At 38.9% G+C, this 27,328-nt stretch overlaps 1 protein-coding gene across 1 annotated transcript in view; it reads right to left on the reverse strand.

The window, feature by feature from the left end:
* Positions 1-3,290: 3,290 nt before the first annotated feature.
* FGFR1 (fibroblast growth factor receptor 1) overlaps positions 3,291-27,328 on the reverse strand; it is a 63,144-nt gene continuing 39,106 nt past the window's right edge. Inside the window, exons 6-18 of the mRNA XM_063448451.1 lie at positions 25,600-25,723; positions 21,283-21,473; positions 18,208-18,352; positions 13,307-13,503; positions 11,756-11,901; positions 11,540-11,661; positions 11,286-11,396; positions 8,024-8,214; positions 7,740-7,862; positions 7,052-7,122; positions 5,166-5,303; positions 4,935-5,040; positions 3,291-4,792 (exon numbers count right to left, since the gene is read on the reverse strand). Coding sequence (XP_063304521.1) covers positions 4,628-4,792; positions 4,935-5,040; positions 5,166-5,303; positions 7,052-7,122; positions 7,740-7,862; positions 8,024-8,214; positions 11,286-11,396; positions 11,540-11,661; positions 11,756-11,901; positions 13,307-13,503; positions 18,208-18,352; positions 21,283-21,473; positions 25,600-25,723 — 1,830 coding nt within the window. The 3' untranslated portion in view covers positions 3,291-4,627. The remainder of the gene's footprint in view (positions 4,793-4,934; positions 5,041-5,165; positions 5,304-7,051; positions 7,123-7,739; positions 7,863-8,023; positions 8,215-11,285; positions 11,397-11,539; positions 11,662-11,755; positions 11,902-13,306; positions 13,504-18,207; positions 18,353-21,282; positions 21,474-25,599; positions 25,724-27,328) is intronic.

The raw sequence follows: 27,328 nt of genomic DNA on the forward strand, positions 1-27,328 counted from the left end.
AGTTGCAGGTAGCGATCCCTCAACATAACCTCAGGGAAAAGAGGTGTAGCCAGGATACGTTGCTTGCTCCAGTAGGACCTGATACTGGGCTTTTTAACAATACCCATCATTAGGGTTAAAGCCCAAAACCGCTTCATCTCTGCGACATCCGTGGGTCTCCACATATTCCTGCGACCATGATGGGACCCCGGATGTGCAGAGAGATACTGCATAGCAAACAAATTTGTTTGAGCCATGAGCTCAAATATATCGTCTGACATAAAGAGCTCAAAAAAACGAATTGGCTCGCAGTCGTCCACTGTTACAGTGATGCCAGGTGTAACAGTGAACGGCGGTATTTCTGGGGCCATCATATTTGGAGGCACCCAGTCTCTGCCTGGCATTGGGCTTGCTGAGCGTCCTCTTGTGAGTGGTGGTGGGGCACCATCACTTGAGGTCTCACTCAGAGGCTCGTCACTATCACTGCCTGCCAGAATGGCATACGCCTCCTCGGCTGAGTAGCGACGTGCCATTCTAGGGGGACAAATTAATTAATTTATATACTAAAGTGGGTAATTAATTATCTACCTGTCTAACACCTACTACCCGCCCTCAAAAAATAATATAAATGTACTGATCACAGTATAGGCAGCTGCAATCAGTACACTGAAAGGGTTATTTTCAGATCTATAAAAATACCCCTAAAAAAAAGTCAGTCTGATCAGAGAGCCCTCTGATCACAGTGATCACTGATACAGTACTGTACAGCAGATAAACTGTACAGTTTAGTGATCACGGCAGCGGGGAAAGGGTTAAGGGAGATTTGGGTTGCTGCGACTGACACAAAGGGTCAAAAAAAATTAGAAATAATTTTTTTTTGATCCAAAAAAAAAAATAAATAAATACCCTAATCAGGTTGATCACAGTAATATGCTGTGATCAGCACTGAAAGGGTTAAATAAAATATAAATTTTAAAACTAAAAATTTTTTTAAAACTTTCTTTTTCCACAGGAGCTGCAAAAACCACGATCTCTCTGATCGAAGTGAGGTGAGGAGAGGGGCAGAGACAATGTGTCAGCCAGTGATCTGAGATCATTGGCTGACACATACTAACAGTGATCACAGTGACTGGCTGTCACTGTGATCACCTCCTACAGATCGCGGTAATTGGCCACAGGGGGAGTGCCTGGGAGGTACAGGCATGCCCCCCACCGCGATCTGTAGGGGGCTAATGGCTGCAGTTACATGTGTCAGCCAATAGGCTGACACATAGTAACACTGATCGCACTGACAGGCTATGGCAGCCTGTCAGTGTGATCTGATTGCAGCCTGACAGTGCAGATCGCGGTCACTGACCCCAGGGGGGCTGCCTGGGGGGCCAGGCATGTCCCCCGACCGCGATCTGCTGCAGAAGAATGCGGCAGGCTCCATGTGTCAGCCGATTTCAAATCGGCTGACACATGGTAAATACCGATCGCAGTGACAGCCTGTCACTGCGATCAGAAGCTGCAGACCGCGGTCCCCAGGCACAGGGGGGCTGCCTGGGGGGCCAGGCATGCCCCCCGACCGCGATCTGCAGCGGCCATGTGCCGCCGGCCACGTGGAGGGTAAGACCGCACAGGACGTACTATGCCGTCCTGCGGCGTTTAGAGCCGCCCAAATAAGGACGGCATAGTACGTCCTGCGGTCTTAAGGGGTTAAGGATGTAGAATTTAGTTTAACCCCTTAAGGACACATGACGTGTGACATGTCATGATTCCCTTTTATTCCAGAAGTTTGGTCCTTAAGGAGTTAAAGATTGTTGCTGAAATAGGACATTTACAAGCAGATTGAGCATATGCACAAGTAGGAAGCTTTCCAACTTTACAGTTTTGTAATTGTATTCGTGTCAGCATATAGATTTTTTTATATGATCAAAACAGTATCCAATATAAATGCATGTGAAACCTTTGTCTTGAAAACATAAAAGCAGCAGACCATTTAAAGATGCAAGGCCATGCATCCACCACTCATTGTGACAACTTTGTCAAATGAGAAATTCTCCACCCAAAAGGGTTTCACAATCACTTCTGTCCATGCTCTAGATTGTTGATTCATTACCATTTTGCAAGCACATTTCATTTTGGCCAGCTCCATCTCTGTGACTTGTGACCACATGCATTACTCATTATTTAATCCTTTCAGCATTTCGTCCTATGACAGGGTAAGTCTTCTCATGTATGAAACATACCAAGCAGCAGAAGCTTGACGTAGGTTCACCTGATACCAATTGTAAATGGCAACTTTTAAATCTGTAGCAAGGCAGGTAGTACACAGATATCAGTCTTGAGTGTTCTTTATGGATATGAAACCACTCTTACTGGGGAGAAGCAGTATAGGATTAGGAGTATAAACCAGCATGCCCTTTATTAAACTAAACAGAATGTTGCTTCACAAGATAAACTTTTTTTTCCTTGTCTTCCTGGGTTTTTACTCCATCCTATTGCAGATGTCAGGGGAATTAAGGAAAAGAACTTGGGATTCTAAAGTATATATAATTGTGTTATGTATCCTACTAGTCAGATGCAGTTGCTTTTACGCCCGTCAGGCTACCCATGTTCCTCAAAATGTTGGCGACAAGCTGTCATGTCTCATGATAGAAGGTGAACAAGCATGGTTACAGATCACCAATTAGAACCTCTAGGTACGATCAGGCAGTATCTGTCACGCACCTTTATAGTAGGGTTACATCCTGCTGCTGCTCATTGACTTTCTACATACAAGTGGAGGACATGTTTAAATACAAAACAAGCATGCAAAATGTGCAATATTTCATTATTAAATGTACATATAAAAGCAATAGAGATTTGCCAGATTTTCTAACATTCAATTTCATTACAAAGGTAGACATTTTGGTGGAGACCAAAGGGAGAGGTGTTCATAGATGAATGATGAGAACAATGAACAAGGAAAGCCAGGATGATGGTTCAGTTGCATTAACTAAGGGCAGAGAAGAGAGCAAGGAAAATAGGAATAACAGACATAAAAAAATAAAATAAAAAAGGACATTAGAAGAGGGGGAAAGACAAGAGAGACAGGTAGGCAGAGTATGAAAGATAAATGAAATAGAACAAATAACATACAGAATAGAGTATGTATGAGGTTAATGGTTTATAAAAGCCCAAAACATTTAACATTTCTAAAAAAAAAAAAAAAAAAAAAATGTGACTGGGAGTCACCCTCCCCCCCTTAAACACAATTCTAAAATGTTCAATTGTATAAAAATGTAAGTCAACTACAGCGATCTGGTTTTTTCTTTATTTTCTTTTTTTATTTAGGGACTTTTACTGGGAATATGAAAGGTTTTAGAACATAATTTAAAAAAATACAAACTGAAAACGTAGCAAAATATATGATTTTTTTGTTTATAGCAACTGAATTACCAGCCATTTTACTACCAAACTGGTATATATTTTGTAACATTTTTCTTAAAAAGACATGTAAATATATAATTCATATTTATACAATTTCTAGCTATATACACAAGAAAAGCATTAATTGGTACTCTGCCCATGTTTATTTTCCACTATAAATGAGAATTAAAACATACCAAGTTCTCCAAAGTTTTCAAGACCATTTGATTCAAAAAAATGTATTTGTTAAAACCGACTGTGGTTGCAGCGCAAAGTCTTTAATTGTGTTAAGGGGCTCTATTTTGCCAGGAAGCTTCTGAATAAGAGCATAGAACAGGTCAGAGTCAAATACTCTAGAAAACATGGGAATGGCATATTCTTCGTACCGCTGATTGGTCAACAGAGTGCTTAAAATTTACTGAATAAAATCAGTCTGCTTTATCTCTGAATTGTCCTTTATGATGCCTACATGTAGGTGCATTAAAACATTCCTTTAATATATTAAGACTTCTAGGTGACCATTGATTAGGACAGTCACAGTTTAAAATAAAAAAAATAAAATAAAAAATGAACAGGTATGTGGTCTTAGCTTAAGATGCCTGCATCGCTGATACAGTTCACCCAACCGAGCAAATCTCTTGTAGCAAAGTCAGAATTGTTGAGGTTACTTTGGAGAACAACCAAGATTTAATCTAGGTTTGAGATGACATATTTGGAGTTCCAGAATCCAAGGTAAATGTTCTTCATTTTTATGGGATTCTCTACTAAATGAATTACAAGAGTTTAGAATAAATCCAAAATGATACTTATTTGGAGTGTACCAACGTCAGCTGAGAGTGTATTCTTTGAAGGTAAATAAGATGCAGGAAGAACGGTTACGGTAAAATGAGGAAGATTCAAGTCTTGATACTCCATTTGATTAACATCATCATTACGCTTCCATATCCAAATGTCATGGGTTGAGCTGAAATCTCTTACCCGAAGAGGGCCAAGTAACAATACTTCAGTATTTAAAAGAGAAGAAAAAAAAAATCCAAGTGGTGTAGTAACGTAGATGGGAATGAAAACTAAAAATGTATCATGGAAAGTTTTGCCCTCTATAATCAAGAACGGAATTATATCGCAGTGCTTGGAATTTTGGAAGTGGTAGTAATTTTCGGAATGCTTGAAACTAAAATGTTCTCAAACTTGACTTTCAGGAGTGGATAAAAAAAAAAAAAGAAAAGGCAAGTGTCATTTTATAGAACTCCCAAGGTCAGCGTTTTTTTAATCCTCCATTGGCATATTTGGGAAGACAGGGGTCATCTGGTAAAGGATCATGGGAAAACACAGAATCCTCCCCCGAGGAACAAGTGGAGCTTCTGGTGTCCGGGAAACATGGAGAATACTGATTCACTGGCATGGAGAGATCGAGGTATTCCTGCAGAGAGAGTTCATATTGTAACAGTTACGTTTGCAGGCACAGTAAGTATAGTTCTATGGTTTATTAAAACAGTGTAATTTATTATGGAAAATGTTAAGTGAAATTTGTTTGCAAATTATCCCCAGACTGTTGTGCATACCTGGTTGGAGCTTAGAGCCACAATGCGGTCCAGATCTTCGACCAGCTGTACAAAGGTTGGTCTCTGACAGGGGACAGCATGCCAGCAATCCCTCATCATCATGTACCTGGTAAGGAGTTATGATAAAATTGTTACAATCCTCCCATTACATGGACTAACGTGAAGCAGTGCTTCCTATAATTAAAACCGCACATTTACTGTAGGAAAGGTAGTCAAGTGTTCTATACTTACAACTCATTGGTGCAGTTTGTGGGTTTGTCCATCCTATGCCCTTCTTTTAGTAACTTAAAAAGTTCTTCCATTGGGACTCCTGGATAGGGGGAGCCTCCAAGAGTGAAAATCTCCCATAAGAGTACCCCAAATGACCAGCTAAAAAAAAAGGTAGAAAATCATTAACATGATGCATCATCTGTCGGTGATAAAATAAATTTAGTAGATATAAAACAAAACAAAAAACACACGTGACAGCTTACCCTACTTTTTGAACATGCAACAAAAGATTTTACTGCATACTCATCATAATGCCACCTTGCAAACTAGGTCTTCTAAACCGGCAACCCCACTTGCACTACATCACCCCTCACATCACTGTTCTCTTCTCACATACAGGTAAGAATAGAGAGAGAAAACATGAAGATTCTAAAAAGATGGTTGTAGCGGACCACAGGTAACCCGACTTGTAACCTCCGCTATTACTTTCCTTTAGCCAACCTGGAACCATCAACACAAGTAAATACCTATTCCCCCAGTAACAAGACGAAACATAGTCCTGGGAGTCAACTGCTATTTATTGGAACACACACGGCTTTTATGCCCAGTCCCCTACATGGGGTTTACAAGAAAACAGGGGTTTCAATCCCAGGATCCACTGTGCCTGAGCGATAATTGCATGAAAACAAGTCTCTAATCGCATTCTCTCTCAGGTACAGAAAATCCAACAAAATATACAGTACCTCAAATGTGCCCCCACCCTACTCAGGAACCCCACAAAAAGTAAATTTCCCGATAGCCCTGATCTAAATGTACAACTCGGATTGGTTTGGTGAAATGGGAATGCCCTCGAGGTAAAGTTTTGACCTGCCAGACATGAAGCGATGGCCCAAAACAGTTCCAAGAAAATAGGTGCTCTGGCCGGTCTCCATTTGTGAGGTTCCTGTGCGGACACCAAGAAAGGAATTGGTTTTATTTCGGGATACAAATGCTCCCCCTGTTCAGTAGTTCATATCTCCCGAACATCGTTCGTGTAGGTGGTTGGGAAATGGAATGGGCAGCGGTCTATGTTTTACCGGGGTTCATGCGAGTGCCTAGCCGAAAAGGAGTTCCAGGCACTTGACGACCAAGTCCCTCTGCCCACGTTCGGGAGACAAGTTGGCCGCCATTCTTTTGTCTGCCACGTGTTCGGTTATACAAAATGACGGCCACCCAGGGGAGCATTCATTAATTACATCCCTTGTGGTTTAGCATTTAAGTTACTGGTGTGAACGTTATAATGGGGTACAGGGGCGGTCCCCGTTCAGGAGACGAATGGACTTTGTTCGTATGAAGTACTCCCGAATGGAAAAAAGGCAAAAACACACGTATGAGTAGTAGTTCTGCTACAATGGTGGAAAGTGATCTTACAGAGAATTCACAAGGAGTGACCTCAGGCACTTATTGCAACAGTCTATGCCAACAGCCACAAATACTGGTTTAACTTTCCAGTGCCAGGAAAAAACATTATATATAAAACAAACCAGGTCTATGTTGTATTATTTTATGTGTAACTTTAATATCAATGTAGATTTCCATACATGTATTAAAGTAGGGGGAAGAACACCCTTTAAATTCACATCGTTTCCCAATCCTGCTCCATAATGTTGTCAATGAAAGTGCTGTGCATACCACAAATGCAGCCAGATGACTGCAGATATTAGCTGGAGAAATACAATTACTTAAGAATAAGAACATTAGGTTGTGAGGTCTAAAACCAAATGTGTCCCTAACCACAAACCCCACTCTCAAAAAACAAATGAAAGTTGAAATATTGGAGGCAAATTTGTTAGACACCATTTACAAATGTCATGCATTGCTGTGTTATTGTATTTAAAAATAAAATAAATATATACACACACACTTACACATCACTGTGATGGGTGTAAATTCTGTCAAAAAGGGCTTCAGGTGCCATCCATTTTACAGGTAGCCGGCCCTGGAGGGAAAAAGAAAAAAAAAAAAGTCCAAAATGCAATGTGACTCTTTTGCAGCATTAGCCAGTGTCTTTACACAAAACCTTTTCCCCCTTTAAAAAGACATTGAAAACACATGGGATTTGTGCATATAGAATGTAACAAGGTCTTTAATGAAACCAGGAATATGGACTGATAGTGTTCTGGATCTGCAAGACCAATATTATGTCTGCACTAAGGTTTCTGTTGGTGTCTGAATACTTTACACAGAACTCTATATAAATATACATTAGCCCATTTCTGTAATATGAATATTTGGGGTACTAAAGCTAAATCCGCAACTAAAAAAAAAACCACAAATTGTCTTTGTCACACAAGGGTTACAAAGTAAAACTACAAAACAGGTCACCCATGTTGTACAGAAATAAATATTTGTTTGCTTGTTTTTTTGCAAAGGGACTAAACAAGTTAAGAGATTTTCACGGATGGTTGATTTGCAAGAAGCTCTTCCATCTGACCACAGCACTAGACAAAACATCTTATTTAAAATCAAATGCTGCTTATAAACCTAAAATATCATATAATGGCATGGGCAGTTTGACACACGGAACAATGATATTGAACAAGGTCAAACGCTTACATTGGTGGTCTTCTTGTAATAGTCTATGTGGTGAATATCTCGAGCAAGACCAAAATCAGCAATTTTCATCACATTATCTTCTGTCACCAAAACATTTCTTGCCGCCAGGTCTCTGTGGATACACTGACAAGAGACAGGAGACATTTACAGTACAGCATATCATTAAATATATGTAAAAATACCAAACCACACCCAAAAAAATTACAAAATTTAAATTAAAAAAAAATAATGAAAATTATATGTCCAAATTTATAGTAAAAGCGATGACAAAACAAAAAGGCTACCTTTTTAGAGGCAAGGTATTCCATGCCACGTGCCACCTGGTAGGCACAGGAGACTAGATCCTTAAAGCTCAGCAGCTCATTGGGAGCACAGCTGGGGTTGTAGCAATACTCCATACCAGGAGGGCGCCGTGCACGTAAGTATTCACGCAGATTGCCCTTGGAGGCGTATTCCACAATTACATAGAGAGGACCTGCGAGTCAGACAGGAAATCAGGGAATTACATACAATCAATTTAAAAATACGACAAGTCATTAACAGCCAGCAGTTTCTATTGTGAAAAACATCTAAAAGAAAAACCTGACAAAAAAAAAAAAAAACATTTTTTACAGAGGAAGTAGTAAAGATACCAGAAACTCCATGAAGGTGTACAGCCATTGAGTCTTCGACTGCACACAGTTTAAAGAGTAGAACACAGGTGTATAATCAGAAAGAGAAAGCAAAAACAAAATACAAACCATAGCAATGTTTCCTGAAAGGGTTAAACACATTTTTCTAGAGATCAGAGCTCTCTTCAGGTTGCATTCACTAAACTGGCAGTGACTCTACAAGTCTCTCCAAAATTTCAACACTGGGAATTAACAGTATTTCCTCGTTTTACTCTCCCTTCCTGTACTTCCAATGGATTCAGACAAGTTCAATAATGAATCTCTGGCATATTAATGATGGGTGCTCCATTCTGGTCACTACTGCTTTGAACTTTTCATTGCCAACATTACATTGGGGGTGCATTCTTCTATTATACAAGTGATTAATGGAGTTTACAGCATACAAGGGAAGCACAAAAAACTAAATCAAAACACACGGAAAAAAAATGTATTTAATGTATAATGTTACTTGCTTTACATTCAATCTTCTGTAAGGCTACTACAGTTCTAAAGTATTGCAACAGAACACAGTGAGGATGTTCCGCAGTAAGGCACAAATGGAGTTCATCTTGACTCATCTTCCCGCACACTAATGCAATGAAACGCCTTTCAAGACTAGCCAGTCACTAGAAAATCAAGATGGATATTTTTGTTTTGATCTTTCAAAGCTTCCTTTCAAGCAGTGCAGCCCAACTAGCTTAAACACCTTTTGTTGGCACAACTGCAAATCTTTATCTATGTCACCAATAGCTTGTTGTGATATGTGGACTATACACAAAGCAGAAGCTTAGAACAACGGTAACCGATATATTCAAAATGACATGGGCATTGACATACAGGGAAGCAACTTAAAAGAAAAAACAAAATGTATAAAATAACGTATGAGCGTTCCAGGGCTATAGGTGCATAAAGAAAACAGAAGAAGCTATTTTTATGAAAAATGTATATGCCTTTTATACAATGATATAGAACATAAAAATTATATTAAAAAAAAGTGTTCTTATCCCTATAAATTAACCCCTATGATAGGGCCGTACATCATATATATAGTAGGCTATCAATAAAGTAAATCATAGTAAAAAAAAAAAAAAACATATGAGCCTCCCATATTGGAAATAAATCAATATAAAAAATGACACCTAGCCAATGCCCAAGATCAAAAATTATCTACGTAATAAGTGGCAGACAAACCAGAAGGGCAGAAGGGCTAAATGTTAAAAAAAAAAATTAAAAAAAAATAGGAGCAGGCATATGTGGACTTCAAGGACTCGACTCGTATACAAACATACATTTGTTTTCAATAAAAAATATGCAATGTACTGGCCACCTGCTAAGATTACCAAGAGGTACTGTTTTCCAGGCAGGCTGTCTTGGAAAACTTTGAGCTGTGAATTTCATGCCTAAATACGCATATGTAGAGGTTTTAAAGGGACACTATAGACATCTTTACAACTACAGCTTAATGTAGTTGTTATGGTGAGTATAATAGCTCCCTTCAGGTATTTTTATTTAAACACTGCCTTTTCAGAAGAAAAGGCAGTGTTGACATTGCCCCTAGGGACACCTCCAAGTGGCGGCCACTCAGATGGCCACTGGAGGTGCTTCCTGGCTCAGTGCTGCACAGTAAGCAGCCCTGCCTTTCAGCATCCCCACGCTCTGCATGGAGACGCTGAATTTTATTCATAGAGATGCTGTGTTTGGCCCTGCCCTATTGCTGATTTTAGCCAATCCAATGCTCTCCCCATGGGAAAGCATTGGATTGGCTAAAAATCGGCAATTTGATGTCACCAAGGGGGTTGGGCCAGGTCCGGCAGACCTGTGGATAACTGGAAATAAGGGGAGTTTTAACCCATTCTGAAGGGGCAAGTCACCTAAATGGTGGGTTCAACACTATAGGGTCAGGAATATAAGTTTGTGATCCTGACTCTATAGTGATCCTTTACATTTTTCTTTCTCCGCTAACAGTATGATAAACAATGCCCATTCATGAAGAGGACTATGGTGGAAAAAAAAAAAAAAGAAAAAAAAAAAAAGACTTTTTCCCATAGCATTTTCTTCTTGAGAGCATTAAATTGTATATCTGCTTGCTACATTTAAGGCCTAATAGGGACCATATATTTATATCTGGTTTTGCCTTGGTACAATCAATACACATCTAAATAATTGTTAGACCTATTTGCAATACATAGTGATATTTGTATATTAACATTTACCTAGCTACACGAGCCAGAGAGATATTTTTAGTTTTGGGCTTGCTAGCTGGAGGCAATCTACATCACCCCACGGAAATACTTGCTTTTCTGTCAGCGCTGTATGTGGAATCTCCCATGTCCCGTTCTAAAGCTGACCATCAAAAGGTTTATTAGGTATTCTAAAGCTACCTGGACATCAATGGCAGACACACTGTCATACATTGACGTCCCTAGACATCCTTAAAGCAACATGTGGGGAAATGCAAAATGTCATGTGGGAGCAGGAGACTGAATAACAAGGACAGATCAACTTATGTTATCTCTTGCCTTATTCGCTCTTCTAGGAGGACAGGGCACCAAAGGATTATATGCAATATTCAAAAGACAAAAAAAAAAAACATAAACCTCCTATAATAATTGGTGGCTGATACTCAAGTGGTTCCCTGGAATTTTGTAATTTTTTTAAAATAGTTTAAAAGTTTGTCTGTCCAGAGATCAATTAACGTCTATTCATCTTCACCATGCTTCATATTTCATCTTCGTAACTGCAGCTACCACCATTTCCCTGCATGTATGCATTATGTGAAGAATGACAAAATACAGCTTACATCATAGCAACATTAAACCTACGCAGCAACAAAATAATTTTTTTTTAATAAATTAAGCTGCACATTTTATGTACTCAAATGCTAGAATCTACATACCATCCTGGGTGCAGGCTCCAAGTAAGTTAATAATGTTTTTGTGTTTGCCAATCATTTTCATCATTTCCATCTCTGAAATCAGGTCAGAAAGGTCCTTCTCACTAGCATCCGCTAAAGTTAAAATATAAGCAAATATTTAAGGTAATGCATTTTAATAAAAAACTGCCAGTATCACCCATTCACTGACACTCTATATAGAACAATGAGAAAGAGACCCCGAAAGGAAACAATGTGAATTCATACACTCTGCTTACATTTTAGCATCTTTACAGCAACTTTAGTGATTCTGTTGGGTTTTTCCTTGTCCAAGCCAATGGCTTCTGCCATGACAACCTGACCAAAGCAGCCTTCTCCAAGTGGCTTTCCAAGGATCAACCTGCAAAGGCACAATGCCATAAAGTGTTTGATTGTTAGCACACATGGAAGCATTAACAATGCCAAAGAATGACCTAGTATAGTAGACTTCTCACCTGTCCCTTGCTACTTCCCATCGAGGATCTTCAGGAAGCTCATATTCAGAGACTCCAGCCAGCATAGGTGAGCCGCTAGATGAAAGACGAGAGGGCCGGATCAAAATCACTCCTGAGTGCATTGATGAACTGGAGTCAGCAGACACCTGTTTCACCAAAAGAACAATAATGGAATGTTACTGTACAGATATAGATAAAGCATAGTGTAGAACACCAGTGTTTACTAAGGTAAATTATGCATATTTTATTTTTAATTTCGCTTTCCCTGCACATGTGGAGAGAAGTGTGTCTGAGTAGCCAATTACGTGTGTATGAAAATGGCTGATGTAGCTCTGATCTAAGGAATAAAATATTGTACAAAGAGCAACCGTGCTGTTCAGTCATCATCCAATAAATAAAATGCTCTAACTATTCTATTATCACATTAGCTAGCCATCTGCACACTTAGAAAAACAAAAACACTACAGAGGTGGATCAAATCTACTCTGCAAATTAAACCTGGTTTATCAGGGGCCTAAAACTGGACCACCAGGCATTGCTCAGTGTTTAGAATCTCTTGACACACCTTAAAGGGACACTATAGGCACTCGGTTCATTGAAGAGGACTGGGTGCAGTGTCCTAGCACCCTTAAGCCTGAGCAAGCAATTATTTAATTTTTTTAAATAAATAAACTGCAATAATTTCCTGCTAGGGTTAGCTCCACTTCGTCGGATTTCGGGTTGGTTAGGTGACTTTTGGTCACCTAAATGACGCTGGACGGCCTCACTCTATGCATGAGGACGTCCAGCGTCACCATAATCCTTATAGGAAAGCATTGAATAATTCTTTCCTAAGGGGAAATCCTAGTGTGAGCACAGCCATTGCCGCGCATGCGCATTAGGTCTCCAATGAAGCCGGACCCGAGCCAGCGCAGAAGAAAATCAGTGCTTGGGGTTTTTGCTTTCAGAAAGTAATCGTACATAAGGAAAAAAAACAAGAAAATGTGGTAAATTGTTAATGCACACCAAGTTTCTACGGTAGGAGCTTGAAAATATTTACTCTCTTTAGTGTTATTAATCTCTATGCTTACCAGCAGTGAATACTCCAAAAAGGGAGGGTGTACACAGTACTACTGCAAACTAAAAATAAAAAATTATTGCAATGCTGTCTCCCAAAATGAAACATGGGAATTGATCAGTGCTTCTTTAGCATAGAGACTAAATCTTACAGGCATGACAAATTTCCAAAATAAATAAAAATGTGCAAAAATACCCCCATGTGATGAAGGTTATCTAGTAGGATCCAGGGGTATACTCATACTATATTTTGTCATACAATTCCAGCTTTGAAAAAAAAAAAATCCAGGCAAATCAGAAGGGCCTCATTCTCATTTAACAAATATAATAAAAGAATAGATGCATACACAAAGTTTTTTCATGAATAAAAAAAAAAAAGAAATCGCACAAAATATTGTAAGAGCTCCAGAGCCCATATGCATGTTAAAACTCCACCACTATTTTCATATCTTATACAAGAATAGGTTTGTAAACCCCCTATATACTTTCTGTTACCTGTCTGCGCAGTGGGATGCTCTTGGCCAGCTTGTGTACAGCCAGTTGACTGTTGAAATCCGATTTCTTGGATGGGTGTTTCATCTTGAAAATCACGATGGTCAGCAGCATTGCACACACAAAGGCAGCTCCAGTGCAGTAGATTATTATCTCCAGGTGTAATGGGGACGTCATAAGTGCAGGTTTATCATCCATTGCTGTACTCGTGCACACAAAAGGTTAATTATAAATCTTGCAGGAAAGCGTGTGTTCGAGCAGTGTTTCCCAAACTGGTCCTCAAGAATTACAAACTGTCACAGGATATCCAATTTCCCCATTAATAGACCGGCCAGTAATGACATTGTTTTTTGCTGTGCACAGGTCTAAAAAAAATATAAAAAAGGAACTGGGCATTGCTGCCCAATCTCTCACCAACGCCTCCAATTCACGGGACCTGTAAAATACTGGGGGGACCTAGCACTGCTTTAAAGGGACCCTATAGTCACCAGAACAACTACAGCTTAATGCCGTTCTAGTGAGTATAATTATTGCATTCAGGCATTTTAATGCAAACACTGTCTTTTCAGAGAAAAGGCAGTGTTTACATTGCCCCTAGGTACATCTCTAAGTGGCCACTGAAGGGGCTTCCTGGCTCGGTGCTGCACAGTAAGCAACTGCCATTCAGCGTCTCCACGCTCTGCATGGGGACACAGAATTTTCCTCATATAGATGCATTGATTCAAGGCATATCACACCAAAACATTGTAGGATACGGAGATGACACAAATTTCCCAGCAAGAATTTTTTTTTTTAAATAAGTGTTTGGAAAATATCAAATTTGCCGTACTACCTGCAACTGACAGACAAGGGAGAGACCATTCAGAAGACTACCCTGAAAAAGAGTGTGAAAGCCCTGGACGCGTTTTGCACCTTCCTTGAGAAAGCACAAAGGAAGGTGCGAAAGGCGTCCAGGGCTTTCACACTCTTTCAAGGTAGTCTTCTTGTTGCTCTCTCCCCTGTCTGGCAGATTGATATTTTCCCGAACACTTTAAAAAAAAGTTTACAAATTTCCTCTCTTGCTGGGAAATTTGTGTCATCTCAGAGTGTCCTACAAGGTTTTGGTGTGATATGCTGGTACTACATTTAGCATCTAGGAGGGCTGCAGTGACCGCATGATCCCATGACATTTTGATATGCATTCCTTTATCAATAAGTGTGCACTCTTTTCGAATACACAATTTTTTGTTGGTTATCTATGTGTGCGGACCTACATGCACCTATTGTGACACATTATCCAGAATTGGGAAAATTCCATCACCGTGGCAAGAATCCTGTTAATTCGATAATGGAATGATCCACAAGTACAATCTAATATTTTTTTTTATTTTTTTTTTTTTATTTTTTTTTTTTTTAGATAATTTGGTTTTGCGGCTACACATAAACGGAATTTTATTTCCTGCTTGCACTCTTTAGTTTAGTATTAAATATATTATAGCACCCAAAAGCGACAGGTTGGTGCACTATAACATTAAATGGGGGGAGGGATGCTAAACCACCCCCTACCAAGTTAACTACCCTATTATAGTAATCGTGTATGGTGCCCCAATAAATCTAAAATCTATTAAAAAAAATAATTCCCATGCAAGTTTTAAAAGAGAAAAGACTTGCCTGCCCAAGTGCTCGGATTGGTTTGTTGGCTTATAAGTCAACCAGTCACAGCCCTCTACACAGCCCCCCCCCCTTTTTTTTTTGTAGTAGTAGTCGTCGTCCGGTTACCCTTTTATTAGGGTGAGCGGTAACTAGATTTTTTTTATTGGGGGTGGTTGGGGGTCTGGGGACTTTTAGTCACTGGGAGGAGAGAGGGGATGGTTCCAAGCTTTTTTTTGGAGTGGGTAGACAATGGCATAGCATCCCCCTCCCCCCTCCATTGACATTAATAACCACCACCCATGGGTGAAGGGTTGGGAATGTTTGGACAAAAAGGTATGTCCACCGTTTCTTTATAAGCTCCCACCCACAGTTCACGGGTGGGGTTCGAGGGTGGACACTGGGATGACCATGCCCAGTTTAATAATTATTAAATAATATTCCCCACCTGTGGTCTGTGGGTAGTGGCAGCATGGACAACAGGTCAGTATCCCCCCCACCAACTGTGGGCTATGTACAATAACCTGTTCAATCTCCTATATTTCATATTAAGCCCGATGCCAACGCCAAGTCCTCCCAGTTTTTCATGAGCCCTCTAGGACCTTAATGACTAGACCGGGATAGCTGCCCAGTTGCTAGTTTTTTTTTTATTGCAGCGAGTAGCAACTGGCTGCTTATCCGTTTATCAGACATGCTGATATGGTGAATATGATGAATGGGTGAATAAGGTGCATTATTCTTTAATTTTTTAATAACATTTTAACATGATAGCTGGTTAGCATGTAGTGGAAGGCAACCACATGATGTACCCTCATGCTGATTTTTTTGTTGTTGGATATGTGCCACAAATAATTCGAATTTTAACTCCAAATCATGAAACTGATAGTCAATTAGCTGTATTTGTGGGTGTTTTTTTGTTTATTTAAGGCAATATGGCATTTCAGATGAATTGCTGATCGCCCGCATTTTTAATGAATTGTGATTTATCCAACACCAAATGCACAAGTCTACTAACTTACTAGAGAGTTTTAGGAATGCATCATGGGGAGTGAGAATCTCAAGCGAATATGGAATTGGATCCTGGACTTTTGGTAATAATGGAGGGCTGCCTTAAGAACCACTGTTCTATACGGATATATAGTCAGAGAATAGGGATACTGACAGGGGCTTGAGTGGATTTCATGAACACATATGGCAAAAAAAGCAAAGCAAAACACACAAACAAAAACAGCAGACACTTGTAACTTCATAAAATCTAAAATTTCTGGGGCAGAATTTAAAAAGTGATGTGCACAACATTCAGTCGGATTCTATGTTGGGGTTTTTTTTTGGCCCAGAGTTGTCATCAAATTATTAAAGTGCAAGTGTATGTAATAGCCAAAATTATCACACACACGAAATAAAGAAAATAGAGCATGGGAAGGAAACAAACACCCAAATATTCAGCATCTAAAATATTATACACAATACATTCCTGCTTAATATCCCACCCTTAAATATATTAAAACACAAGGAAAACATTGTTAGAGATTTCAGATAATTGCAAAAGTAACAGCAGCAATTATCAGTGAGTCAAAAAGGATTTAATGTGAAATGATATTATCTAGAAGGACAGATCTCCCATGCACTGCAAGTTGATAAGAAGCAAAAGATAAAATATAAAATAAAGTTCCAGGGTTTCTTTATAAAGCCAGTTCCAGAGATATTTTAAATTGCAAATCAATTTTTTTTCAAATTAAATTACCCCAACATATTACTGTAAATGCCCCAAAACAAAAATTTAACATAGAATTGGCTTTAAAACTTAAACCTCTGGAGGTTATACTCCTTCATGCATTTCACAGACACAGGATGCAGCATATTGAATCCTAAACATCAAAGAAACCCTCCATTCTATAGTGAAACCACCAGATATTATCCGACAGGCCTTACTTAGCCTAAACTTCTAAAGATAATATGCAAATATAAATAATATGCTTGGACTATTTTAGTTTAACCCCTTAAGGACACATGGCATGTGTGACATGTCATGATTCCCTTTTATTCCAGAAGTTTGGTCCTCAAGGGGTTAAAACAAAATGAAGTTAAAAAGGTTACTGGAATCTCCCCAAGTGAATCCTTTCTGGGATTCAGGAGAGTTGGCCAATATGCCATTACTTCCAAACAGGGAAATGTAGAAACATACTTCTAAATGTAAAACCTAATAATGCAAGCTGCCAGGGTTATCAACAGTCACTAAATTTGTAATCAAAGGAGTATCAAAACTAGTCCTTCATAACTCATTCTTAAAAGTTATGCTCACATCGCTACACTGGAAAACTGCCTGAAAGTCCCTTTTGACAGAAGTGACCGATTGGGCTGTGCTCACATGTTGTCAGGAGCACAAGCCAGTCAGGCTACAAAGCAGCTAAAAATACATTAATGAATAAAAAATATATATATATATTTAAATGACCCACTATGTACAAAAGGTGACCTTATTCCTTTCTGGGGCAGACAGCAACGTAATAGAACTGACTGACAACTTGAGAAAATCATACAATTTCCTCATTTTCTATTTCATTTTATGGGATTAATCAGCAGCACAGAAATAAAAACTGTCAAGAGCAAGCCGCATGTGTCACTGCACATTAGAAACTGCGCCTCAAGGCAACAAGGGAGATTTTAACTACGGTAATATTTAAAAGAGAACTACATAATGAAAGCTTCTATTGCTTGCCCTAAATAAGTAGATCATATTTTCCTATATTGCCTTGCGTGTACCATACTGCGTAATTTGTGCACATTTATATCAGTCAAAGTGCAACCCAAAAAGGTCAATAGTGCTTCGCTAAGGGTCGGGTGTTCTTTATTATCCACCAATCAATTTCTTTTTTAGACTTATGTGGAAACACTAGTTACCTGCACTAATTTAGTACTTAAATGCCATTTCAAAACACAGCTTTATTGTAGCAATATAAAACATCAAATTGATGTTTAAATTGTGGCAATATATATATTTAAAAAACAGTTCATAATATAGGTCAACTACAAGCTTTCACTGCATTAATGGATCTATAGCTGCTTACAAGCAGATCTAGTCCTGAATAGCTGGTGGTCAACATTTTTTGAAGGAATTTGCAATCAAGCAGAGGATATGAACTGATGAAAATGCATCATAAGCTTAAGATTTTTACCTTATCGATAGATGTTTAAATAGCTACCATCCTTTGCTTTAGAAATGCATGCAATAATTATGAAAATACCCAGAGAGGACAGTATAGAACCATATATACCTTCAAGAACTGTCAACCATGCAGAATGATGAGAGAGCCCAATGGAATTAGCGGCCAAGCAGGTATATTGCCCAGCATCCTCAAAAGTAACATTCCTCAGTTGGAGAACCTCCATCTCCTTGTCGGTGGTGTTGACTCCTGCAGTCTATAGAGAACAGCATCGAAGAGGGGAAATGGACAAGCGAAATGCCATGAGAACCAGAGGAGAGATGGGCAGGTTCTATCCTGGAACCAATGGTACCAAGAACAGAGAGAAAACCACTGAAAGAAACTTGGTTAGAAGATTTGAGAAGGGCTTCTCCATCAAGAGGGACCTAAAGAGAAGCTACCATGGTTAAACCCGTCACCAAAAATCGAGACCACCTGCCCAATGAAACATGCTTGAGATTGACACATGGAAAAATGAGACCCAAGTGTGATAACCTTGTTTAATTTTGAAAAAGAAATCTAGCATGTTAAAGAAGGATTTAGAAAATAGTAATGCCTTGCCACCAAGCACTATTTTAGTGTGTGTGTATATATATATATATATATATATATATATATATATACACACACACACACACACACACACACACACACACACACACACACACACACTTTTTTTATTCCGCAACTTACGGATAGTAGATCTGCACTAATAAGTGTGTTATCAAGAAGATTAAAGGGTTACTCCAAGCACCATGACCACTTCAAAGTTTTGAAGTGATCAGTGTGCCTAAAAATTAGTGCATATTTCAATGTTTGGCACCTGTTCTCACATTTTCAAATATGTCGACTGGCAGCTAATGGCATAGCCTACCACTCTATGCTGCTTATGTCCTCTCTATGTCCTTCTTGACATCTGATCCAAACTGGCGAGGGGGACTGACATCAAGAGGAGGATCGGATAGCAGGAGAATGTGGCCTTGGGATGGTAGGGAGTTTTAGCTATTTTTTCTTTAAAACACTTTTTTGTAATTATCAAGAGGAATCTGTGCGTGGATGTGAGATATATTGTATTAGAAGAAATATGAACTTGTTATATTTTGAAAGAACAGATACGCGTGCGTGCACGCACACACACACACACACACTAGTTGTGCATCACCTACATATCTAGTAGGACATTGGGAAAAATCCATCATGGGCACAATAGTTCCAAGAAGTCATGTTTCTTCAACTGTCCTATACATATAAGCAGACAATCATGTTTCAGACTTCACCCGGTCTTTCTACATTTCCCCTTGACAATGGAACAGTTTTAAAATACACCCTTTAAAAAAAAAAAAAAAAAAAAAAAAACTACTTTTTTTTTAATTATTTTTTTTAAAAAGGGTTTTGATCCACTTGCTTTCTGGTCAGCCTTTTTGGATGTTTATAAAACAATGCAACCATTGCTAAAGGAACCTGCTGAAATGTGAGATAAAGGCTTAAACATGATACGGTCTGTGCTCATTTGCATGTCAAGCTGGGACCACAGAGAACTGTGGAAACAATTTTTCAGAATTACTGAGATAAAGGTATGCAGATTATTCACAGTAGCAAAATTTCAAATACAAATAAACCAGTGTTCTTTGTTATATAGTGAGCTCACCTCAACGTATTTAGTACATTTGTACATTTATACATACACACACACACACACACGTTGAAAAATAGAGAAACAAATGAGAGGGAAAACTAAACCAGGTCTCACACATTGGGTATTTTTCCATGGAAATAAAGCAGACAAAAAAGGGAGAAAAATAACTTGCTCTCCAAGAACTTGGAGAGCAGTTTTCCCCAAATCCCTGGATTATTATTTTTCTTTTCAGGAGGTGTCACCGATTTTTACCTTTTGTTTCTGGTCTGGTGACGGTAAGCCACGCAGACTGATTGGCCTCACCAATATAATTGGATACTTTACAAATGTATTCCCCACTCTCTGCCTCTGTCACATTGTACAGGGTCAATACTTCTGCGTCTGAGCTATAAATCCCAGAATGCTGAAACAAACCGATAACACGGCAACAATTAACAAGACACCTTCATTTAGTAAACAGCACATTGATCATTTAGGCGTATTACTGTAAAGGAAACTATTATCTGCAATAAAGTCTTGAAACAAACACACCCACCTCCCCTCCAAAAAAATTTAAAAAGTTTTAGTACATTTGTAGAGTAAGTAGTCACACACTTTGTGAACAGTTTGACAACTTGCCTGGAGACTGCAGAGTACCGGTCACAGTTTCCACTGGAGCTTGGAAGCAGCTTCCGTTGGCACCCTAAACCAAGCCCTATAACTGCTGGCTCATTGGCTGAGAGCATCGGCTAAGTGTTCTAAGCCAATGAGAAAAGCTCTACGGGGTCTTCTTAGCACAGTGCTACAGCAGAGGGAGTCACCGGCACCTGGCACACCCCAGGTAAGTTGCCAGACTGTACTCTTGGTCACCTGCACATTGCTTTTTTTAGAACAAAATTGATCAAAAGTGCCAACTCCAAAAACATTTTAAAAATGTTTATTATTTTTCTTTTAAATGGTCGTGATTAAATGAAAATTTAAACCATATTGCATTTTAAAAAAAAAAAAAAAAGGTACATTTTAATTCAATTACCTCACTACATTGAAAAAATATCAGAAACTGATTACCTATTCCTAAACACTACATATTTACGTTTAATCTATAATTTAACATTTTAATTGCACCCCTATCTCCTCCCTTAACGTAAGCAGCAGTGACAAATTGTTGGTCAACATAACCTGGTCTGAGATCTTGCAGAAAACGTGCTCCCAACGGTCCCCTTTACATCTCGGTTTCCTGCTGGTGCAGGTCTGCAAATTGTAGCTTGTCTACTTATTATGATGTGTTCTTAACCAGGCCTATATTTAGCAACATGCTAGTTAATAAATAATGCATATAATGTTTAATAGCATTCAGCAGACTCAATAAGCTGCATCTGGTTTCTTTTCCTATGCCCTGAGAGGAAATATCCCAAACAGGGGCACTTTGGCTAAGATTACACTTTCCACTAACGGAAACATCGAACAGTAAGTGGCACTGCACACATATACACACACTGACACACAGGGAGTGTACAACTCTCAGTATTTACCTTGAGCACCTCCACATATGGATATCCATCAGAGGCAATTTTACTTCCGTTGATCTCAATATGTTTGAGCCATTGAATATGAGGCTGGGGGTCACTGTAAACCTTGCAGTAGAAATCTGCATTGCTCCCCACTGTGACCGTTTTATTTGCAGGGAGTCCAGCTTGTAGGATTGGTCGGTGCGGAGAGCGCTCTGTGGGGGAAGGAGGGAGATGAAAACAAGACCAGTTTATTTAAAGGCAATAAAACAATTATATTTTGTTATGTGACACACTGCGTGACTTTTTGGTTTTGGTGCTAGAAATTTGGCAAAACTATGGTAGATTGGGCCTTGTATTGATGGTAGTTAAGGTGGACTAGTGAACAACCCTTTGCAGCACTCACGGTTTCCTGCACAAGATTATGAGCAATATCTGCTGAATATATAAAAAAAAAAAAAACACAGGAAAAAAAACAGAATATATAAATGTGATAGAAGGCTCAGTTTAATACAAGATAATTCATTTTCTAACATTAATATTGCTACACTGTATACAGAGTATTACTGGTCAATAATTACAGAGTGCTATGTATGCAATTACCACAGCACATGGAGTTTAGGATATAGACAATGCCCATTACACTAGGTCCACAATTATTAGACCTATTGTGTATTCAGGAAATACAATCTGCCCCCTCCCCCTCCACCTCCGCCTCCCCCCCTACACAGGTATGACTGGAATTTGAAGTGTTATTTGGATATAAGCAATACAAATCAAGCTACTATATACACAGAAAGCTGTGCACTTTTACAGCAAACCATAAAACAGGGAATGTGCACAAACTCATCTAATTAGAAAATAAGGATTACTTCCCACAGACAACTTGTGATATGAGAGAGAGGGTAAAGTGTTTAACCATTGTATGCAGCATTATTCCAGTAAACTTGAGTAACCTTTTCATGTGTACTCATGACGCCAGAGAAGGCGCCACACAAATTATAATACATACAATTTCCTGTAGCCTAGAATTCTTTTTCAAATATTTTAGCTATATAAACTTACACAGAAAACAATTTTCTCACTATAAAGCAAACGTATGATTAGGTGTTTCACCTTTATGCCCTTAAAACTCCCAGGCAAACATAAACCACTGCGCAAAAAAAAAAAAAAAAAAAAAAAAAAGGAAATGTATGCCTGCAGCATCTTAAGGCCAGGATCAAGTCAATAACGCCTGCAGAATGCTTTACAAATTTGGCGCATGAAAACTTGAATTTCTCCAGAACAGAGTGGTAACCGCTATCGTGAAAAACTTAAGCATCATCAGGTAGAGTTCTCCCTGAAGCGAAGTAGTCAGAGGAATAATAGCCAAAACAGTTAGGGTGGGGGGAAAAAACTGATTGAAAACCCCTTCCACCTAAAGTCTGTGCATAGTTAATACAATGTTGAACAAAAATCTGCACACCAGTCAAGCCATAAGACTCTTTTCCCACAAAAATCACAAATGTGCAGTGATGTTACTATCGCAAAGGATGGGTGGGCATATGAAAATTGAATTCACCTAGATAAGGACAGTTTGGCTTCTTCATGACAAAACACAAAAACATTGCAAGAATGAAATAAAATTATTCAAATATTCCAGCAAAACTTTGCATGCATCCAAGCAATAGAGTTTTTTTTCCCCAAATCCAAAGTGGGAAGGGGATAGTATGTAGGGAGTACTAATTCTTGTTAAATGATAGCGACATTCGAGACATTTGGACAAAAAACATAACTACTTGGTCTTTGTGGAAGAAAGAGTATGGATATGAGCATGATACAACAATGAATGGAGGGACAGTGCCAGGGCACTCCAGGCACTATAACCAATTTAAAGAGATGAAATGGTTATAGTGACTACATTGTCCCTTTAAGATTTACTAGTTGTGCACAAGTCACTTCCCTCTTATACCAACAAGCATAGTGGGAAATACACAGAACAAGGAACCATACGTTAAAAGGACAATTAATAACATTAATACAATATACATAAACCCTCTGCTCCTAAAGATTGGGATTTAAAGGGTTCATTTTGGACATTGCAATTACTTTTTTTTGTTTTTAAAATGTGGAAAACTAACAGCTGTAGCCTCCTGGAATATTAGCATTATTCTCTTATTGATGCATTTAGAAGTGTTTTGATTTATTTGGTTTGTGTCTATATATCAGTCAGCTCTACCACCACAGAATAGAGCAGGAGGGAGTGGTCCATTTAATACATAGTAGGCCTAAAATAAGTAGTTCTGTATATCACGAGAAGGGCATTGGGGTTTCACTAGAAGATAAGCACACATCCTCCAAATTATACCCCATATTTATTTTTCACCAGATAGCCTAAATTCTAAAAGGAAAAAAACCCCACTAACTCCGCAGCCTTATATCACACTCAATATCGACAACAATATTGCTGCAGACAGCAGATGTACTTTACAGACAATGCTGTGTTGCTTCGTCAGGTCAGAGATACAGGTCACACTCCTCACACAGATACAAAGATTGACTTTCCTTACACATATTACAAATCAGTTACAGATGACTTCTCTTAACTTTAACCAGATGCCACATGCTGCAAGGACATCAGTTAATACTGAAACTCCAAAAATACACACTGCTCACTAAATAGATGCAGTCTCCTAAGATGTATTGGTAGCACATTTAACATCATGCTTTACACAGCATGTGCAACACATGAAATACTTTTGTATAGACAGGCTAGGTCAATTTCAAACCCGTCACCACTTCCACCGCATATAAGTGCAGGGCACAGGACATCATTTGATTGTTCTCTTTCTACCTGCCCTGTCAACCAGGTCCAGGAGCCCAGTGCTGCTTTAAATTAGTCAGTCACTTTCCATAGTGTCAGCAGCACCCGCAAGATTAGTAAGTGCTGAGGTGGGTAATTCACGCCAGGAAATTCATTTAAAATATTTTATAGTAGACAAACATAAGCACAAATATTAGTCAGTCTAAGTATACATTTGCCTTCTCTCCCTCCAGTCAATGAAGAAAAGAAAATTGAAACACTGTTAAAAAGACGGGCTGAGGGGGGGGGGGGGGGGGGGGACGACTAAGATGACAGAATAAATAAAACTGAGCACCTTAAACAAGGCCTCATGCTGCCCCCTGTACAGGAAATATCTGAAATTTAATAGGATCTGTGAGGTGGAAATGGGGGAAGCTAAGTAAACTAAAATATGTAGGATAATTAAAGGCGGATGTTCACAAAGAAATATTTGAGTGAAGAATTGGCTACTTATTTGAGGAAATGAGGGATAATTGAGATTTGCCAGACCGAGGGCAAAAAAATAAGTCCTAATTTTTCTTTGAAAGTGCCACAATCCTATCATAACATACACATGCCCAATTTCTTTCCATCTTAACTTAGACACCGCAGATCACATTCAAAGTATTTTTTGTTTGTTTGTTTGTTTCTACTGCTAGTGGTTTATAACAAAATGAGATGTGCTGTCGTCAGTAACATTTAAAGTCTCAAATAAATTGCTGCTTCATCCCTTAACGTTTGACTTACCAACATCAGTTCACTCTTTAGGGAAGTAACTGCCTTAGCCTTTATTTAGCTTTGGTCAGGGGGTGTAAACGTGCTGTACATGATTAGGAAAGTCTGGGAGCCATACACAAGATACAAATGCAACATAAAAAAACTGAAAACCTGGTACACACTTAACTTGCGCATTAATTTATACTCTTGGAATATGATAAAATAGACCAACAAACCAAACCATTTATTTAGGGTAGGGATAAAACAGGACTAAAGAAATGCCAGTTGTGACAAACGCTCCCTCCCACTAACGTGTGCGTGTGTGCGACAGACTGTGCACGTCTGTGTGTCATTATATCAGAGTGTGTTAGTCAGTCCAAGTGTGTGAGTCTTTAACAGAAAGGTGTGGCAAACGTAAATTCTGTCATGTCTAGGGCAGCATAGATCCAAAATACACCACTGGTTCTCATGCTGGAAAATGCGAATGCACACATGCAGTTTTACAATTAGCACATTCCCAGAATAACCAGAGGATGATGTCCACTACTCTCCTTACAATGCTTAATAAAATTCTTCAAGGTAATGAATGAGCTTTGAGTTAAAAAGGGTCATCCTATGAAGACAAACATTTTAATTTTAATGTAGACACAGGAGACCAGGTTTATTTGCACCAAAGGACAATAGAGGATTTGCATAATTATAAATAAAATCCATGCAATTTTGTTCCTACACACTTACAGCTGAAGACATCATATAGTTTATATTTAAGGATTACACTTCTACATATATTGAGGACTCCTTACCAACAACATCCAACTGGTACGTGTGATTGATGCTTCCAAACTTGTTTTCAACAATGCAGGTGTAATTTCCTTTATCAGATGGAACGACAGAATCCATAATAAGACTCCAGGTTTGAGAACGGACCTAGAGAAATAAATTATATTTCATTAGGCTTTTACCCCTGTTAATGTGCAAAACATTAATTAAAAAGACCAGGAACACAATAGTTCTGCTTAATGATATGGTTAAATCATAAAGATGAAGAAGCTCTGTATGTGACTAGTACATCAACATGCGCGGTTCTGTATTTTGCATTAGTGTTGGACCAAAGTATCATGATGGGGGGGTACGAACCACAACACAACTACAAAGTAGAAATACAATATCTGTTGAAGTTTAGAATTCAAGATCTTAAACTCATAAACTGAAAGTCTACATTAAGAATTTTGGAACTAGATTTAATAAAACTAAAAGTGTGATTTCTTGTGAATAAATTCTGACCAGAGTAGGGGATCCAGATACAAACACAAACACAGGACACATCCAGCCGGGATGCCTAAAATAAAAGCAGTCACAACAAGCATTGGACATAATATGGAGCCACAGCCATTAATGGGAAACCGAAACAAGCAACGTGAGATATGCAAGAAGACGGAAAATGGAAGGATGGAGAGTTACTGTCCAACACCCTCAACCCTCCCTCTCACTAATTACCTTCAGCTCGTTAAGCCACCAAACAAGCTCAGCTATCAGCAGGGGGAGATATTAATGAGCGTCCACTTCCAAACCTGCTCAAAACATGCATGCTGGGCATGGAGAATGGATGGTCCTACTTCAAAGACTGAAGTGGCACGCAAGGTGATCTCATGTCCTGGCACCTCCCATATTTTAAGTGCAAGTCTAGTGGAGCATCACACTGCTAGCTGCACAACACAGTTTCTGCACAAGAGGAATGTGCACAAATGGCTCTAATAAACTATATTTCTATACAGATTATACATTTAAGCGCACACACAAACTCCAACGGTTACAATGCCAAACCTCAAGAGATATTACCACGACAGGAAATAATATCTGCACTTAAGAACAGAGAGGATAACAGAAGTGGCTAAATGCCAAACTTGCTGGCATGGGCAAAATGTAGCCCACTTTGATGACCGTCTACCTCCCTCAAAACTGCATTATATGCTCAAATCACTCGATAGGTCAGGAAACAGAACAGCAGAATGTCATTATCAGGAAATATAATATACCAACAGTTGCTTACATCTAAACATATTGAGAAGTTATCGCCTTCTGAAAGGTAAAGTAGGCTGTGGATACGCATGTCCCGGTCATCGTTTATTCAGTATAACAAAATATACATTATCAGCTATCCTTGTAGGCACAAAGCATTTCCAACATGTTATCATTCAAATGCAAGAAACAAGATTACAGCATCAACGGACAAGTGATAAAATTAAATTGAGTAGTATCCTACAAGAAGAGAAGAGAAAAAGAAGATCGGAGAAGGTCAGGTCATCACTAAGAGGTAGGGCAGAGAGAGAAAGAGACTTGTGATAGAATGTTGCATCCAACTGTGGTGGCAATGGACCCTTCCAAGCCCAAGTACCTAGAAAATAGGTTGACATCAGAGGGACAGCACCAGACCCACACCCTTCAACCATTTCCAGAAAAGATCTCTCAAGGTTGCAAGACCTTTGTGAAAGTCTGCAAGGACTCCTGTAGGCAACAGGATTTTTACAACAA

This window comes from Pelobates fuscus, chromosome 3 (assembly GCF_036172605.1).
Source record: "Pelobates fuscus isolate aPelFus1 chromosome 3, aPelFus1.pri, whole genome shotgun sequence".
Taxonomy (NCBI): domain Eukaryota; kingdom Metazoa; phylum Chordata; class Amphibia; order Anura; family Pelobatidae; genus Pelobates; species Pelobates fuscus.